This window comes from Poecile atricapillus, chromosome 3, assembly GCF_030490865.1.
Source record: "Poecile atricapillus isolate bPoeAtr1 chromosome 3, bPoeAtr1.hap1, whole genome shotgun sequence".
In the NCBI taxonomy this organism is placed as follows: Eukaryota; Metazoa; Chordata; class Aves; order Passeriformes; family Paridae; genus Poecile; species Poecile atricapillus.
In genome coordinates this window covers 90,153,980-90,172,653 of record NC_081251.1, presented here as the reverse complement: position 1 = coordinate 90,172,653, position 18,674 = coordinate 90,153,980, and the positions used below count along the sequence as shown (strand labels likewise).

The following is an 18,674-nucleotide window of genomic DNA, read 5'->3' as shown; positions in this document are numbered from 1 at the left end:
CTTTGTATCTGAGGGATTATATCAGCCACTCCTCTGGGACTCCTAGTACAAAAAACCAGCTTTTTCCATGCCTGTCCTCTGAGACACCAGCAAGTGGCTGCCTCTCTAAAAGGAAGACAAGACAGAAAAGCTTAATTCCTCTTCTCTTCCCATTCCCTTCCGGTGCCACAAGAGAGCTGTCATGTCCAAAGGGCAGGAGACCTTCTGACTTTGTTATCAAGAGTACAAATTTACTTTCAGTAACACCACAAAAAGATCTAGCACTTGAGAAATTTATGTATCTTTAAACAAACATGCTATAGCTTCTGTGATGATTCTTAGGAATTTCAACAGTATCTACCTCAGCGACTTATTCAAACCATGACAAGAATTAAAAATACATATAGCTGGGAATGAACAATATTTGAGGCCTACCTCTATCCTAGGCTTCTAGGATTTATTTCTCTGAAACTTTTCATCTAACCAATTTGGACAATAAAAAATAACAGCTGGGCATTTACTTGCAACACAATTGTACTGGATCAAGAAGCTTCTCTGGAAGGGCCAAGAACATGGTACTTACTTTGTTCTCAATGAATGAAAAGTAAATTACACCAGCCTCAGTCTCTGTGATTGCAGTGAGCTGCTGCAATATTGTTCACTGAAATATTCGTATCATAGTATAATGATCCCAAAACCAAATGACCACCACCAATTCCATGTCTTTTTGCTTTAAATGTATGCTTGTACAATGTCCTCATGGGCCACTGAGATGGTGTGCATTTAAATCAATACCTTCTAGACACAGCAATGCAAGCTCTTAGTAATTAAGAATTCACAGTATACTGCAAATAGTAAAATATTCCATCTTTGAGACTGTTTTAAAAAAAATCAACTTCTCTAAATGCTGACTGACATAGCATTTCACATTTGTTTGTTTTTTTAATACTTCTTTCCTTAAAGCAAAGATAAACAAAAATCTGCATCACCTCTTAAGCACATGATGGATGGATAGCAATATGTTATAAAATGACAATAAGTTATGTACCACTTCTTAACATAATACTCTTTGTAAAGAAACTTGGAAAGTAAAAATTTCTTCTCAGAAATAACCCACAAAAATGGATAAAAATGTTTTCCAATTGAGCTTTGCTAAATTAAAAACTTCTAAACAAACCCTCTTATTACAAACTTCTTAGAAGGAATGCACTTAATAGTACAATTTAAACCCTAAATGGAGGATCAATATCTCATTGTATTTTACACAAAGACCTAAAACCCCATTGCTGTAACAATACAGAAAAAGAAAGCTTTACAGATCAGGTTACCTGTCTGATTTGATGTTTTTAATAGACTATACATCTAGCTACAGCCATTTCACAGTCACAATCACAATCATTACAAGCAGAGATGTAAAAAAAGTATTTAGTACCACTCCATCAACCTGAAAACTTCTTTTAAAGGAGACATAACTAGTTGACAATTATGAAGCAGCATTTTGGTCTTGCTCTATACCATGATAGATTACTTAGATTAAATGATACATATTATTTTACCTGATACATTCCAACTCCTATGTGTTTGGGCTCGATTTTCACTAGCTCAGCTAATGGGTCTTGGACACGTCTAGCTATGGAAACTGAAAAACAGAATTAGAAAACAGCTATCACTTTTCTCTGAAAAACCTAAAACATGTAATTGCTTTTTCTAAGGTGTTTTGGTTTTTTTTTACATCTTCTATGCATTTAATTTTTTTTAAGCTGTTAATAATAATATAGCAGAATCCTTCTTTATTGTTAGACATGGACACCACACATACATTAATCAAACTTTTTGAGTAATTCCAGCAAAGACCTAGAGATATTTTCAACTGTAATCACGACATTTAAAAAGTTTTTCTGAGTCACAGAGTTAATAAATAAAACTGTGTACACTATATTTTTCCTTTTTTACCCATAATAAATGCATATGTAATATTCAACATTAAATTCTGTAAGAACCTTTAGCCTCAAACCAGACATACAAGAAACGAATAAACATTTAAAACAATAACAGAGTATATCTGTTCACAGACTTATTAATCCAATATAGTATTTCCTAAGGTATGTATCAGATATTTATATGTTTATCTAATTCAACCATAACATTTAGCGTTCACTTTGAAAATGGTTCTTGGACTTCACTGATCTAAGCTGCACACCAAAGCACATCAATTTGCAGCCCTTATAACCACATTTAGAAAAACAATAGCAATTTCCAACATTTCTTGTGACATTAAGAGCATATGGGAAGAACCTTTGGTCTTCTAAATCCAAATGCTGAATCAAGACTGCATTTTTGAGGGCTGTGTTTATTGATATATCATTTGCTTGCCAAAATCTCAGAAGAAAAAGCTTATTTCCAAACGTCAGTTCATAAACTTGGTCTGATTCTGCAGATACTGGGTTGTATTCAGTATTTGCAACTGTGCTCCCTCCCACTTATATGAAACTAGAAGAGTTCCATCTACCAGTATTACATCTATAAATTATTTTTCTTCTCCTGACTTAAGCTTAGCAGCTCTTAGAACATTGATTCTACCTAGTGAAGTAAATACTAATGAAAGACAAGTGTTTTCCAAAAATCTTTCCAAATAATGACAAAAAATCCCTAAAAAAAAGTATACAAACAAATAAAACTCTAAACCCCAAGAATTCCACAAAAAGCAAAACCCAAAAGAAAACAAACCAAAAATACCCCAACTCAATAAAAATTAAAACAAAGCCCTCAAAAAAAAAAAAAAAAAGCAAACATAACAATGTCTGACCTTGTTGCCAAGGCTGTTTTTTCTACCACATGCACTTGTGCAAGAATAAGAAAATTGGGACCAAAGAAAGCTGTGGGCCTTTAAAAGCTATGTCCAGAATCAACCTCACAGGGCACCAGTCATTTCAAGAATGCTTTACATTTAAATACATTTCTAAGCAAATCAGGAGAGGGTTAGAGGAAGAACAGACAGGAGTCAGGAATAAATACATATATATATATATACACAGTAGTTTGATCAACAACACACACAATGCTAAAACAGGAATACTGGAAGTATCTCCAGTGTTCACCAGCTGATTTCACACGCACACTTACGTGTATGAAAGCCTGAACATGGTTATAATTACCATATATATAAAATAACCTGTAAGCCCCTTTACTGGACCACAGAAGTAATTGTATTAGTTCACAGAGGCGTTTAGGTTAGACACACCTTTGGAGAACATGAGCTGCCTTGTCTAACACCCCTGCTGGAACAGGGTTTGCTACAGCAAGTTGCCCCAGATCATGAGCAGCTGGGCAGAGAATTCATAACTTGTCTGGTCAATCCATTCCAGCGCTGGGCCACCCTAACAATAGGTAAATGTCTTATTCTGTCCAGACTCAATTTGTTATGTTCCAATCTGTGCCCAATGCCTCTTGTCCTAACAGTGGGCTTTACTGAGAAGTGTCTGCTGCTCTCTTCCTCATTCCGTCCCATCAGATACTTATGGCCCTTAAGATTCCCCTGAGCCTCGTCCAGGCTGAGCATTTACAGTTTTCTTGGTTTTCCTTGTATGAAAGGTGCCCCAGTCCTTGCAGCCTAATTTAAACAGCAACAATCTCTACTGAAGGGTGTTAAAGGTTCCACAGCACTTCAGGAAAGGACTTGACTATACACTTGTACTTGAAGCCAAAACAGTAGCCAGAGATATGCAGGCTCCTCAAACCACAACTGCAAAGTTTATCAATTAAATGCTGCACTAGAGACTTCACTTTTAATGATTGCACTGTTAAATACACTGTTAACATGAAGTTCACTGATGAGTCATGCAAGACTTTTCATATCCTTTAATATCCATCTTAACATCCTAACAAAGGCAGTTTGCTAGCTAGGCTCAGAAAGCACTGTGCTGGTGACAGCTGATATGCCTGCTTCTCTGATAGAGAAGTTCTGAATTCAAAGACAATCATGTATGCCTTCTTGTCAAAAAAGGGACAAAAAAGCCCCACAAAAGGTTAATCAGTGTAAGGACACCAGCTATCTCTTAAATGAATATAGCTCACTGCAAAAATGCTTTCCTATAACAATAATTCATATTAATTACTTTGAAATACTAGTCACCCACTACCTAACAAACAAAAGTGAAACAAAACACCAATGAAAGTAGTATTGATCCAAACCAGGAAACAATGATGTATTTCTCCTGAATGCACTGATGCCTATGCACGGAGACTATACTTGTCCTTCAGCAACCATCATTAAACTCAGCTTCTTGAATACACATACAGTGTTCTAAAGAATTTTCTCTTAGTTCTACCTAATGGCAAAACGTATTTCAAAAGTTACATTTTAGATAAGCTGAGAGCAAATACCTCTCACTGTTCACATCTCCTTTCATTGTATCTTTTAAAAACAGACAACTATATAGACAGCTTGATACAGGAATTTTCCAAGCATAGCTTTCTCTTGGGAACCTTCAATTAAAAAGTAAAATTTAGACTCTGGGTCATATTAGCTTGGTTGACAATGCTGTCATATCCCTAGGAGGCTTCCAGTGGAGGCACAGGACCTGATCCAGCAAAGCACTTCAGCACAGATGCATATCAGAATTCCCACTGGAATGAGCAAAACCATTCACACGCATAAAGTTACAAAGACATTTAAGTGCTTTCCTGGATCAGGCCTTATAGTTACAATATCGAAGCAGGAAGATCAACTAACAGTCAGTTACACAATTAAGGGATGGTCAATACCAGCAGGATAGTTGACCTGCCTAATTCCCACTAAAGCCACAATTTCACTCCAGAACTTTTCTAATTAATAAAAGAGAGCATAATAGGGAAAACACAAGACTTGTCCACATTCTCTCTAGGCAGAAATTCAGTCAAGATTAACATCTACTGCCTCTTGTACAGTCAAACCAATTTATTTTTTGCCGAAGTAGTTGCACACTGAAGTAGATGGATCTTTTTTGGGGACAATGAGGCTCCACTCTGGCCATATGATCCAAGTGGCTGAACTCTGACAATACAGGCAGAGTACTACTGAAATCATGAGGGCTCTGCAGAAGCGAGAGGTCTACTACCATAGAGCAGAGACAGTAAAACCTGATGGTCTGGCATTTTCTTCTTAAAAACTATATCAAGACTACAAAATATGTTTTTCATTTTCAACTGTTTTACACTGGGTATGTTTTAGATACATTTTTAGAAGACTAACAGTGAAACAGGTAATGCATTCTTACTTCTGTAGATATTAAGACATTCTTCACTTTTGCCCAAGCAAAATAAGATTCAATTACATTATGGCATGAAGGGCAAAATGAGAAAATCTCAATAAAATTATATAAAATTTTAACACTTGAAGGGATAGAATGGTCTAGGTGGTCTTCTGACTTCAATGTAGATATACTTCATATCCAAGTGCAATGAGAAATAAAGATTACAGCGAGCATATTTACTGTAATCTTGTCATTAGATAGGACATATTCTGCTATTTCATTAGAAAAATCAGTTTAACTGCTTTGAAGTCTCAATTCACTCCATACTTTTGATTATTTGACAAGATGAACCCAGCAGACGGTAAAGTATGTTTGCGTGTCACTGATGAAGATGCCATTGTGGTGGGAAGAAAATATCCATAAGAGTTGCTTGCACAGCTCATGCCAATCTCTGATCTTCACAGAAAGCGAGGAATTACATTAAAATGTTTTGTTTCCTAATGGCTAATAAGCAGATATGCCCTCATGAACTAGCAATCATACCTAATCCTGTCCTAAAGATCAAATCACTGATTTCAAATGGAGAAATTTAAAATTAAGACTATTTTCTTCAAACATATGTCACATAACTTTGTTTCTCTAGTAATTTCTACAGCAAGCAATAGCATTTTTCACACAAATCACAAAGGAGAGTTTTCACTCAGGAATACTGATAATAGTTTTCAGGCTAAATCATTTCAGACTAAAGACAGAAAAAACTTGCCACACTAAACAGTGAAGGGCCAAAACAACACAGCAGCCTTACTATTTCTCTGTATGGTATCTGTACAAGGGCCATATCAGCTGCTAGCCCTAAAACCACAGAATTAGTTCTAATTTTGTTGGCTACCTGCCTCACCTTCAGTAATGGAACAGGTCTAAAGCAATTATTAAGACCCAAATCAGACATGCAGACTGTTTAGGGTGCAAGGGCAGCTGGAAATCTTGTCAACTAGATGAAATTTATTATGGTTTCAAGTATTGTGCCAACTTTGGAGGCAAGCTACCAACTTCTGTGTTCAGACAATTGCATATTGAAATGTTCTTTTTGCACTGCTTTTTGTAAGAGCCATGCCTAAAGCAAGAGCTTAATGGCTTAGATAAGGAAAGAGTGCTCAGTTACAGTGGCATTCAAATGTTCCTCAAAACCATAAGCAGAAAAACATTTTTGGCCAAAAGTCCAGGATTATGGCAATCCTTTTAAACACATACAGATAAAAATGTGTCCAAGTCAACAACTGTGATGGCTTAGCTACCCCACATGAGCAGGACCGTTTGTTTTGTGCTTTGAAAAAATGTGAAGCTTCCAGATGTGAAGGCAGTAGATAGTTTTATAAATGCTTTACAAATAAATATATGGCAACCACAAGCTATTAAGCTATGATGAGTTCAACTTCAATTTTTTCATAAATGAGAACATTCCGTATCTTTATTATAAAACCTCAGTATTTCATTCATTCTGAGACATGCTACTATAACATCCAAGTAACTCATCCACCCTCCTATTTTAAATTAATCTTTGCACCCCAAAAGTCTGGGTTGAAACTTCAATGTCGGTGAAATTAAAAAAAAAAAAAATCTTAAGGTAATCAGGGACTAACTCACAAATGCATAGCAATTACTGTCAATATATCATACCAGAGTAGATATGGAAACATTACAACTTTTTAAACCCTTTTATAAAGTCTATTATTGTGTTCAAGATCAATTACTCTCCATAAGTACCTGCAATAATGTTTACTCAGTGATCGATTGTTCAGGTTTCCTGAGTCCTGGAAGCTTTCTATCCTGTTGACCTCAATTTCACCCTCCTTGCAAAGGATACAGTAAAACGTACAGTAGTCTTTTCATTAGGCATTCTTTCTCAGGAGGTCAGGATTTGTGACACAGTTTTGAATCCTCATATATCTTCTTGGTGGGTTTAAAGTATGCAATTTATTTTAAGCAACTGTTCAACAGCTGCATTTCATCCAAAGCTCTTCTGTAGCAAGTGAGCAGGTTTTTGTTTTAAAAAGGATATGTTTTAGTTTACTTTTAACTCCATAAAACTGATAATCTGTTATTTGCCTAAGATTAATGAAATAATGAATGACAATATTCTACTTATTTATTACAAAAAAAAAATTAAGAGATGGGTTGACTACAACAAGAAAGTTAGAAATACATTTAAAGAGGAAACTTTGACAAGTGAATATTACAATGCAGCTTTTTAAAGTTCATATTTTTTCTTAGAAATACTCTCAAAAACACTTTTCTCAAGCATTAGTAATTTCTGTATCACAGAATAGTATCCATTTTTATCCAAGATGAGATAGGGGACATATAATCATTTAACTGAATCCTCATGTGATTTTTCTGTCACAGAAATGAGTTAGTCTCAGAAGATGGTATGAACTCTGAAAAAACTTTTCCTCATCTGTTCAGCTTAAAAGGTAGATATCATCAATATCCTTTTCACATTCACACTGCTGATACTAACCGCATCACTTTTGATGCGGCTCATATTGATCAACCATCAGCCGTTGATTACTGTAACTACTAAAATTAAAAAATTACTTGAAGTTCTAATCTTACAATAATTAGTCATCTGTATCTTAGAAATATTAGTTATTTGTATCAACAACAAATATTAACCTTTTGTAAGTGATCAGAATTATATTTTCTATGCCTGTAGTAAGAAAAGCAACTCTGGCAAATAACACATCAAACCCCAGTATTAAACGGAAACCAAAACTCCTTGAATTGAAGAGCATCTTGGTACTGGTCATTCCTCCAACTCCATATTCAAGGAAGCAACAAAGCCTTCAAAAGGAAATACACAGATACAACACATGCACAGGGTTACCAGAAGGGGGGAAGTGAATGGTTCTCGTAGCTCTTTCATGCTAAGGGAAAGTGGCTTAACCAGAGCACATAAAACTTGCAGGTAGCAGGAAACCAAACTGCTCTACTCCAGCCCACTCCTGAGCTCTGCAGCTTCAGAGGAAATACAGTGCCAGTAAGCAGGATCTTAATGATTATACACCACCTTTCCCACATACCCTGAGGTTTACACAAGTTAGATTCTTGCCTAGAAGAACAAGAAAACTACAAGATTACAAACATCTCTAACATCTGTGTAAAATTCCATTCAGGATTGTGCTACTGGTTTGGATTTTCTCAATATCTTGGTGCAAGCACATGTTCATGCCCAGCTGGGAGAGGCTCAGTTATTGCCAGACTATCTGCAGTTAGGGACTGGTTTTTGATTTCCCACACATTCCCTAGAATTTCTATTTAAACTGTATAGCCTAACCCACACCTTGAGATGAGCTTCTGTTCAATAATAGGAACAGGGTTTCTATTGGGGATACAAGTTACAGGACCCTCCTGTTTCTATAACTAATTACTTATATTACTATTATTAAGATCAATTATTGCTATTGCTATTATTTTAATTTATTAATATTACAACATAAATTTCTGTCTTTAATATCTTACTGCTTAAACATCTGTTCTGCCCTTAACATCTTACTGCTGTTACCCTTTTCACTTCTAGCCACTGCACGTTCATCACTGCTGTATGGTTCTCTGTTCTCCATCCTTCCAAAAGTATAATTAAACTCATTTTTAAATGCTACAGAACACAACAGATGAGAGATGAAATATTATTTCATTTCATACTGCTCTAATTGCATGCCACCCAACTAAATACTGAGCTGACAAAATTTTTTAATGTATGAAAATTCAGTGCTTACTTTTCCTTCTGAAAGCTTGTGGAACTTTCACCAATTCTGTCCAACTAGCTGTAGAATAAAACTTCCACTTAGACAGCAGTGTGAACAGCATGTTTTAACTGTATGACTAAATAAAACAATAAAGTTTTTGCAAAATGACCTTCTCTCCTGAGTAGCCAAAGGGGAGCAGTGCTCTTTTAAGAGGATGAAGAAATTAGCTCAAGTAGACATCCAGGCAGTATGTCCCACACATCTAATCATCAAATTGTTTTACTTTCCTTAAGATAAAGTCAAAAGAAATTACATTTTTTCCAATCTCTACCTTCTACTTGCTGGCCAGTATGACAGCTCTGAACTCTATGTCTCTAACAGGACCCCAGGGAATGAAACCCTGTAGCATAGCAATCTGAAAGTCCTAACAAGCCCTCAAAGCCTACAATGCTTCCTTTTGCAAGGAAAAGTGCAAGTGGTGTGCTGAACTTTGAGCGTACAATAATGCAATGTGTTCTGCCCTGTGGAGAGGAGACAAGAAGATGGGATTTGACAATGCCATGGCAAGCTGTGTTGTGTGACCTTTGGCTCTCTCAGATTCCTCCTTATCCTCAGAAAACATTCCTTAGAAACAACACAGTTTGCATACTGGATCATACCTGTGCATGCAGCATGACACATGCTTGCCCTTTTTCTTAAAAAAAAAAGTAGATCTAGGGAATATTTTATCTACCTTTGTTGCTTTCCTAACTGGATGACACACCTATGTGGCCTTGACAGAGCCCTAATCCTTCATGTCCAAGAGGAAAATGTACATTTCTTAGAGCTGTTGCATTAGGCAAGCCCAGATATGTTGCTCTTCTTTCAGCATCTGAACACAGAATTGCAAATTAAAAATCAAGTGTGTATGATTGCATAAGGTATGAAAATAAAATAGGCTTACCATGAGATCTCTTCTAACAAGTGGTTACACAAACATAGTGTCTGAACAAACAGCCTCTTTCTTCCCCTTTTATTTTACTTTTTAAGTAGTGAAAGAAAGAAAAGATTGCTTATTTGTTAGAGCAGTCATCTCAAAAGGAAAGGTAATTCATCAATTTAATGAAATGAAGACACTTCTCATTTATGTAACTGAGTGTATATGGAAACCGGAGTAAAATCCCAGCATGACTACTGCTTCATAGCAATTTTCTACCATCAGGCCACTGTTTCACGAGAATGCATCAGTTTCCTCTGATTCTTAGTTATTAAACAACATTCATTTCATTATGGTATCCAAGAGGTGGAGAGGCAGCATAAGAAAAAAATACTTTGTGAGCACAAACAATTGGTACATCCTTTATCTTCCTTATACTACAGACAACAAAACCTCCACTAGCTGGCCATACCTTACAAAGCTCCCAGGCATCCAGAAAATACATAAATTCCATGTTCCTGTGTGACAATCCTTCCACACAAGTAATATGTGCTTACACTTTCTATATATACTTCACCTATTCCTCCAGTCTTCCCCTTTTGTCTAGCCAAACTTGCTCAAGCCAACAAGCATTTGCAACAAGGGGAAGTGGAAAAGTGGAGAAGCACTGAAAGGAAAAAAAAAAAGAAAGCCTGGAAGAGTATGTGCTGACACCTGTACTGACATCCTTCATTTCTTATCCCATAAAATTTATTTTTATTAGGAATACAGGCTCTGCACAACAAAATAAAATCTTAGGCAAAACTATATAGAACAGGATAGAAGTAAAGCAACGACATCAACCTTTGGAAAAATCACTGAATTCCAGGATTCACAGGCTCAGTGACAGCAACCAAACTGAGGCTGGCAAGGACTGTCACAGAGCTCATCTGTCTCATGGAGGAATGCCTGCCACTACTGAGTTTAACTTTTTTCTTCTACAAAGAGTACCACGCCAAAACGGTCATCTCGTGCTCTGGCAATGAAAGGTAACTAACAGCAAGTGAATTACTGTTAAACTTGCAAGGCAAAGTACCATTCCCAGTAAACTGCAACTTAAAACTACTTCCAAGTGAAACTTGTATCCATGCTTTGCATGGAAAAAAGGCACAAATAAATATCAATCACAGAGACCCAGAGCAACCAGGAGATTTTACAGTCAAGTTCCAGTGCATAACTCCTACTTGAAGCTGTCATGAATAAAATCTAACCGAAGGCTAAACATGAAGTGGTGTACTGATGCTAGGTCAGAAAATAAATAATTAAACAAAACCAAACAAAAATAAACAACCAAAAAAAAAACCTCCAACAAATGAACGGAACAACCAAAAAGGTATTAACTTGACAGCTTTATGAAAACTCCACCAAATATTTCAACTACTTCTTCAAGAGGGTGGCCAGAGGACATATGCCAGGGCAGAAATAGAAGTGCTGTGATCAACCCAGCCTCACAGCTCCCTCATGACCAATACCATATTGCAGCCTCAGAGCTGGAAGTCACAAAGCCATAGTAGAGCACATAATAAACTCCACAAAGGTGATCAACATTTCCAGCTTACAAAGTACTCTTTTCATGGTCTCCATCCTTCCCTACAAAATGTCCCCCCCCAAATCTCAAGCGTGTCCTTGGGCGCAGCTTTTGAGAAGAATTCCAGGAAGGCCTGCACTCCCTTCTCTGTCAGACTGCAATCCTATCACAGGTTCATCCAAAACCCCCCCATTACTGAATTCCAGTGGCTTGCTCTCTAGGCAGAACCCTCCTAATCTGCTGCAGCTGAACCTCCTCAGCCTATCAAGTAGGAAATCCTTCTATTGCTCTGGCCTATAAGCCTCTTATCTCCTAATTCTGTGAGGCTGAGAAAGAGCTGTTCTGCTCATTAATCCTACAATGACTGTCAGAAGGGGATATATACCTTCTCACTCTACTCAAACACAAGTAAATAGGTTTCAAGTTCTTTTCTACCTACTTAGCCGAGTCCCATTCCACAAGATTTTATAGGAGTTGCAGTAGCAGTACAGAAGCTTCTGCACTTTCATAAAATATTCAGGACACTTCTAAAGTTGGAAAGACCCTATTTCATTCTCTGTACTGTAGGTACAGTACAGAAAATTGTTTTAAAAAAGATTTTTTTTTTTTTTTTTTAAAGCAAGTGCAATTTTGGCTAAAAGTGTTGTATGGATGATTATAAAGACTTTCCTGTACAGTTACAGTTTGTAAATACACCACTGGTTTAAAAAGAGATCTTTCTCAATCATTTATTACAAACTCATGTCATCCATGACCTTCAAAGACAGCTCAAAGGGAAGAAAAACAAGCCAATTGAGACTTTGGATTAACTAATACCTTTAACCAGCACCCTTAAGAAATGCTGAAGGTTGCTGGGCTTCCCCCTATATAGGACATTCAGCCAAGGAGAACCTATTAAGCTAATTTTTCCATAAGGATTGATATCTTCATTTCTCTGTATAAAGCAAAAACTGACTACAAACAGCTGCTAAACACCACTGAAAACATTACAGAGAATGTTCTCATATAACATGTATTATTTAATATTTTACATTTATGTACCCAATGGACAAACATAGGCCTGTGTCATTCAAAAAACCTTCAATAAAGTTCTGTTGAGAAAAATGTTAAAGTGGCAAATAGCGTTAAGATCACAGATATCGCGCGTCAGCTGTACCTTTTATTTTAACTATAAATGTCACACTTCATCATGCAGCTGTCAGCTTTCTTTAATGTATTAAATGCTATCATGTAAGTACAGAATCTGACATGATGTAACACAACAATTAAAATAAAAAGCAAGTTAGCTTTGACACAATGTCACTTTTCTATATGCTGCAAATTAAAGGAAAATTGAAACTACACAAGTAAGCTAGTCAAGAAGGAAGTCTGAAAAAACCTCAAACATCAGTTAATGTTTCCCTCTAATGTTATATCCCATTTTTACACTCAACTTCAAGAAAACATCCGTAGCATTAGCACAGCTAATTACAAATTGACACCAAAAGATGTCAGGAAGAAAGTCTAAAACTTCTAGAATACCTTGATTATAAAATAGTTCTATCTGTCAGTTTCATAACAGCCAACATCCAGGGAACTAGCCGATTATTTTTCAAATTTCTGTCCTACCCTTTTTCAATTCCTATCCACTCTGTGGTACTGCTGTGGCATGTTAAAATTGCTGATCCTTTTAAAACCAGATGCAACAGCACATAAATTAAGCCACAAGAAAATCCTAGTAACAATGGAGCAATTATGAACTCTAGGTAATTATTATTTGTATTGATCATGTATTAAAAATTTTATTTTAATTTACTGTATTTGATGCACAACACTAAATAAAAGTGTCTGGAATGTGGAAAAATTAATTTTGGAGAAAATGAGAAACATGTACATCTGGAAAGGCATAATGTTAATAATGAATTTCTTTCTTTTCAGTTTTTTGTTCATTTATATCAATTTTAAACCTACATTTAATACATCAGCACCATAAAAAAGCTGTGACCCAGGGGAAAGCTAGTGCTATCTGTCACAAATACAGAAATGTCACATGCCTAATATTTGCTCTGGCCATACCATGACACATTTAAATCCTCTGTGGCCCAGGGAAGAAATAATTACAATGGAGGCTGTTCGCAGGCAGAGAAAAGGGAGTCAAGCAAGCTAGAGACCTCTCCTGCAAATGGAAGGGCTGATATAGCTATTCTAACAATATTCCAGCAAAAAAAATTCTCTCGAAACATCAAGTTAGCACTTTCCCCTTTGTGGAAATAAGAGGAAAGGGAAACATGGGCAATTCTGTAAAGTGTTGCCCCCTGAATACCATACCAGAATTATTTTCTGCTGATCTATACCCTCCAAAGAATTTCCAGGCCAGTAACCTGCTAGAAAAACATTAAATTTAAAAACACTATCATTTTGACTGGAAAAGTTCTATATATGAGTGCTGCTGCATTTTCCAATATGACATATTTGACTGACATTTGTATGACAGCAAACTGCAGAAAAACTAAGAACAAAAAAAACCCTGAGGTAGATAAAAACAAATGCAATAGGACCCACAATTAAAAATACGTAAGTGAAGTAATACAAAACCTCAAACCTGCCCTTAGAGCTGTCTCTGACAAAACAAATCCATGAGTAGAACTTGGACATAGATGGAGCTGCTAGGAATTAGATCTTTAAAGACTACTCTTTAACCAAACACTGAAAATTATAACAGTGGCAACACTTGCACATTTCCAAGTGACATTTATGCTGAAGTAGATAACTTTTTAAAAACAAAACCTAAACAGTACTTTATGAAAACTGTATTCAGCTACATGAAGACTCCAGTGATCACAACAAATGCACACCTTGAAATTATCTGTTCTAGCTTTACATTGTTTTTCCAGCCCTGGAATGATTTAATTATTGCTAGAGATATTTAAGTGCACACAGAGAAGAGAGGGAAGGTCAAGCCCCTGTGGGCACAGACATCTGCAACTGTGAAAGTTCAGGCAATTCATTGGTTCTATCCATCACTATAAATTCTTCTGTACCAGCCTGTTGAAGGAATACATCCACAAGGATCTTTACATTACAGGTGTTAATAGAAGATGATGTCATTCATTTGCATGCCTAGGACTTCAAATGTGAAATGACAGAAGAAATAAGGTTTAGAAACAAAATACCAAATATTTTTTCTACATTTGGCTACTCATTTATTTAATAATATAAACAAAATAATCTGAGAACTTGAGCTCAATGTCGAAACAATAAAATTAAATACTCTTCATACCTGCACTTCTTAGGTCAGGGTCTAGGTCTGGCATTTCCTTGGATGCTTCTGGACTGACACTGTAGATTGATGCTCCCGCTTCACTGACAATGCTGAAAAATAAAATGGCAAATATGTAAAACAGCACACAACTGAACAACACAAGTGAAAGAATTTGCAAGTGACGTAAGTGAATATTTAAGATTTTTTTTTAAAAGCCTCAGGTTTTGAATAAACCAAATGCTTACAAAAGTAAGTCAGTACAAGGAAAATATCTCCATTTAAGCCAAAACACCCCTCTCTGACCTGCAACATTCGTTCTTCATCAGTTCTGGCCTTTTTATAAATACACACTGTGCATGATCTCAGTCCCTGTCTCAGTCTTCACAAGAGAAGAGAAAATGTATACAAAAAACAAGTACTACCAGAAGTAAATAGGCAAACCAGCTTCCATAAACAAAACTAAACCTACCTGACAATTTCATTAAAAACACATACATTCTAAAATCTAACATTCAAGTATCACTTGAATCCAAGCCATGAGCATGCACAAACATTGCCTCAAGCCAGCTGCCCTAAAACACTCAAAATGCCCCAAACTTGATACAGACTGAGCCACAGAGCTGCGGCTCCTTTCTCAGCAGCATTCGGTATCATCTTCTCCCAGCTCTCACTGCCATCCCCAAAGAAAAACAGATTGCTTGTCTTCAGGAACTTAAAGTACAGTTCAACCATCTACCATACACCTCAAACTCATTCAGTTATGATGATAAACTCAGCAATTCAAATCAAACACATAATTAAAAGCCCCTCAAATACTCTAGTTCCACTCAAGAGAAAACTGCAATCAAGTACTCCCAGTCTATTTTCAGCTATGAAATTCTGACACCACTGAATCAACAGTATATTTCTTCAAGTAACCTCATTACAACTAGAATTTCAGGTTGATAATGATGGCATTATACAGCTCCTGAACTGGAAGTTAATACTATTAGTTTCAGAACTATTTTTACTTTTACTATTCCACTTTAAAAATAACCTAATCTTTGCCATGAGGAAAGAAACCACAGACCTTAAGAAACAGACCTTTCAGCAAAAAACATAACTTTGTTTTATTTTGTTTTAAAACTGGACTATAAATTTTCCTTTTAGGAACATTTATTAGGTCAATTTTTTAAAGAAACTGATACCTAGAAGCCCCTCCCTTTAGAAAAAGCTGGAGAACAGCTCAGAGGTTAAATATATTCCCATTCAATTTTCCAAGCACAGTAACAGTAAATAGTGTAAAATGCAAATACAAAAGGTAGGAATTTCTTACTGTTTTTTTTACAGATTCCTCTCTTCCCCAGTCAAAACTGGAATTTGATGAAGTGCTGTATACACAAGTCACATTTTTAAGTTACCCAAAACTCTAAGGAACAGTAGTACAAACAGACTGGATCTTTCAATAAATATAGAGAATAGAATCCTGTTATCTTTAAAATTAATGTAACTCCAGACCCATTCAAAGAGAGCAAAAAAATCCTCAGACCAGGTGAAGAGGGCAAGTGAAAGTTAAACTATTTCATGATCTTTCAAAAAAGATTCAGTATTATGAGCACTCCTTCACTATAAATGGCATTCATAAAACATTCCCATCAGTGCTCAGAAATAAGATTGTATCACAAAAACCTAACCACTGAACATAAAGATGTTGACAGAAGACTCATAAAACTGATTTCTCTGATAAACGAGTAATTTAAAGAAAATGCAGAAGAATGTATTTTTTAACCTGTTCACACCTTATAAAGGCAGCATCTGGCAAGCACTCCCTTTCTGGATATTGCTTCCAAAAAACCACACACTCCTAACAACTTTTCACTAATCTCTCCTTCAATCTTTGTATTCCAACAGATCCCAAACGTTAACCCACATGCAATTTTTAAATTTAATACACACTGATAATACAGTGTAATACAATTTTAGATTAAAAAATAAATAAAAATTCAGTGTTTTGCAGTCATTTTTACAGTGCTGTATTGTAAACTCTACTACTGAACATAACCTATTGCTTGATCCTCTACTGCTATTTTCTGCAGTAAAAAAATGGATGTGACCTTGATGGGAATTTTAACATACTCAACATTTTAATGTTTCTCATTAATACTACACTGATGATTTGTAGAAGCAGAAGGATTGCACTAACACTGTCATTCTACAGTAATACATGACTTATGCCAAATTTTAAAGTAGGAAGTACAAAAACTCCTCGCTAAAATGAGTAGATAAAACTCAGGAAAGGAGACAAACATTTGAAAAAAAGTATAATTCCTTTCCTCAAAAGCAAAAAACATTTACACATTGGGGTGAGGAGAAGGGGGGAAGCCAAGTAAAAGATTATCTCAAGAAAGAGAACAAGATATAAAAAGCACCTTCAGAAGCAGACACACTGATTACTTGAGATCCACTCTAAGATGGTTTAGTACATGCATGCAGTTATTCTATGACGTATTTGGTGCAGCAGATGTGGAAAAGGGGAGCAAGAATTTCCACTCACATAGAACCTCACACTGCTCTGCCCAAGACAGCAAAACCCAGACATTAAATAAATCTTTTAAGGAGATTAAACACATAAGGTCACACACTCCAAAGAAATCATCCTATGGCTCATTCAACAACAGTCAACCAAACTTTTACAGGACTATTAGTGGCTATCACATGCTTTGATATGGCTACAGTGAGGTGGTTACTAATGTGACAATGTCACACAGAATGCTAAAAACATTTAGCTTGATCAAAACACTTTGAAAACAAAAGCAATTGTCCCGGATTTTACTTTTTCACTAGACAAGAGACAGTCACTCTGGTTCACTGACATTTTGTATGTTTTCCAAATTCTCATCATTCTCTTGAAAAGGGGTATGGCTTTATAGACAGCTTAAGCTAACTTAACATTACTAAACGCTCTACATCATGTCTTTTAAATAATGTATATCTATTTTATGTCAGAGAATATGAAGAGAAAATCAAACATGCTCAAATGAGTAGGAAATAGACATTTACTACAAACTACTATGGTCCACACTGTTCTTCAATCTCTTCTTCCCATTTCTATAATGAATACAATTCTCAAAATACTAAACAAAAATTAAAAAATCATAAGAGCTGGTGAAATTGTATTAAAATCTTGTAAATCTTCAGAATTTGTTTCTATTTTGACTTTTTAAGTCACTTAATAGACAAAACCAAAAGAATTGGCCCCATAATGAGAACCTCATTACTGTGCATTCCTTAGGAGGAAAGATTCTAACCAAATCTAAATAGTTAGAACAGCTTTAGTGAAAAATTATTTTGCTTTTTAAAGTCAATATGTAGTAGGTAAATAAACACATTATGATATAACAGAATATGCTTCTAGTACATGAATGAAAAAGTTTCATGAAATTCTCTCTGAATTAACAAAAAAGTAGGTAAAGGATTTGAGACTATGCCTCCCTACTGTTCTTCCCACTTCAGCCATCCTACAGATAAGGGGGTTTTTCCTCAGCATCTATATCCAATTTTTAAAAATTAAAAGTGCCCAAATGACAAAGCCACTACACAATATTAAAGCATATTCTTATCAATTGTATAAACTGGCTTGTTGCATATGAAGTAAGTTTTCCTGTACTCCATCTCTCATTCACAGCTGTTAAGACACATTTTAAGTAGCTAAGGCAATATTAAATATATTCCACCAGCACCACCTGGTGGGCCCTCAGCTTTATGCTAGAGACCATGCCACCTATATCCAAAATACTCTAAGGAGCCTTTTAACATTTACTTAAGCAAGTTGTTTTCTTATTCAAATAAGCATTACCTATTTGATCTGAAAAGATTATTTTATTTTGAAAACATTCGTATTTTCCATCTCCTAATTTTTACAGGAGAAAGAGCCTTTCTTATAAGAGGTTAAAAAAAATAAAAATCTAAGAATAGTTGCAATTTACTCTTTTTAAAATTCAAATCTATTGCATAT

The 18,674-nt window shown here is 35.7% G+C and overlaps 1 protein-coding gene across 2 annotated transcripts in view; it reads right to left on the bottom strand.

The window, feature by feature from the left end:
• SRBD1 (S1 RNA binding domain 1) overlaps positions 1–18,674 on the bottom strand; it is a 123,425-nt gene that overhangs the window by 46,704 nt on the left and 58,047 nt on the right. For both annotated transcript variants that reach the window (XM_058836487.1, XM_058836488.1), the window contains 2 exons: positions 14,699–14,790; positions 1,536–1,618 (listed from right to left, as the gene is read on the bottom strand). In XM_058836487.1, the coding sequence (XP_058692470.1) occupies positions 1,536–1,618; positions 14,699–14,790 (175 nt within the window). The remainder of the gene's footprint in view (positions 1–1,535; positions 1,619–14,698; positions 14,791–18,674) is intronic.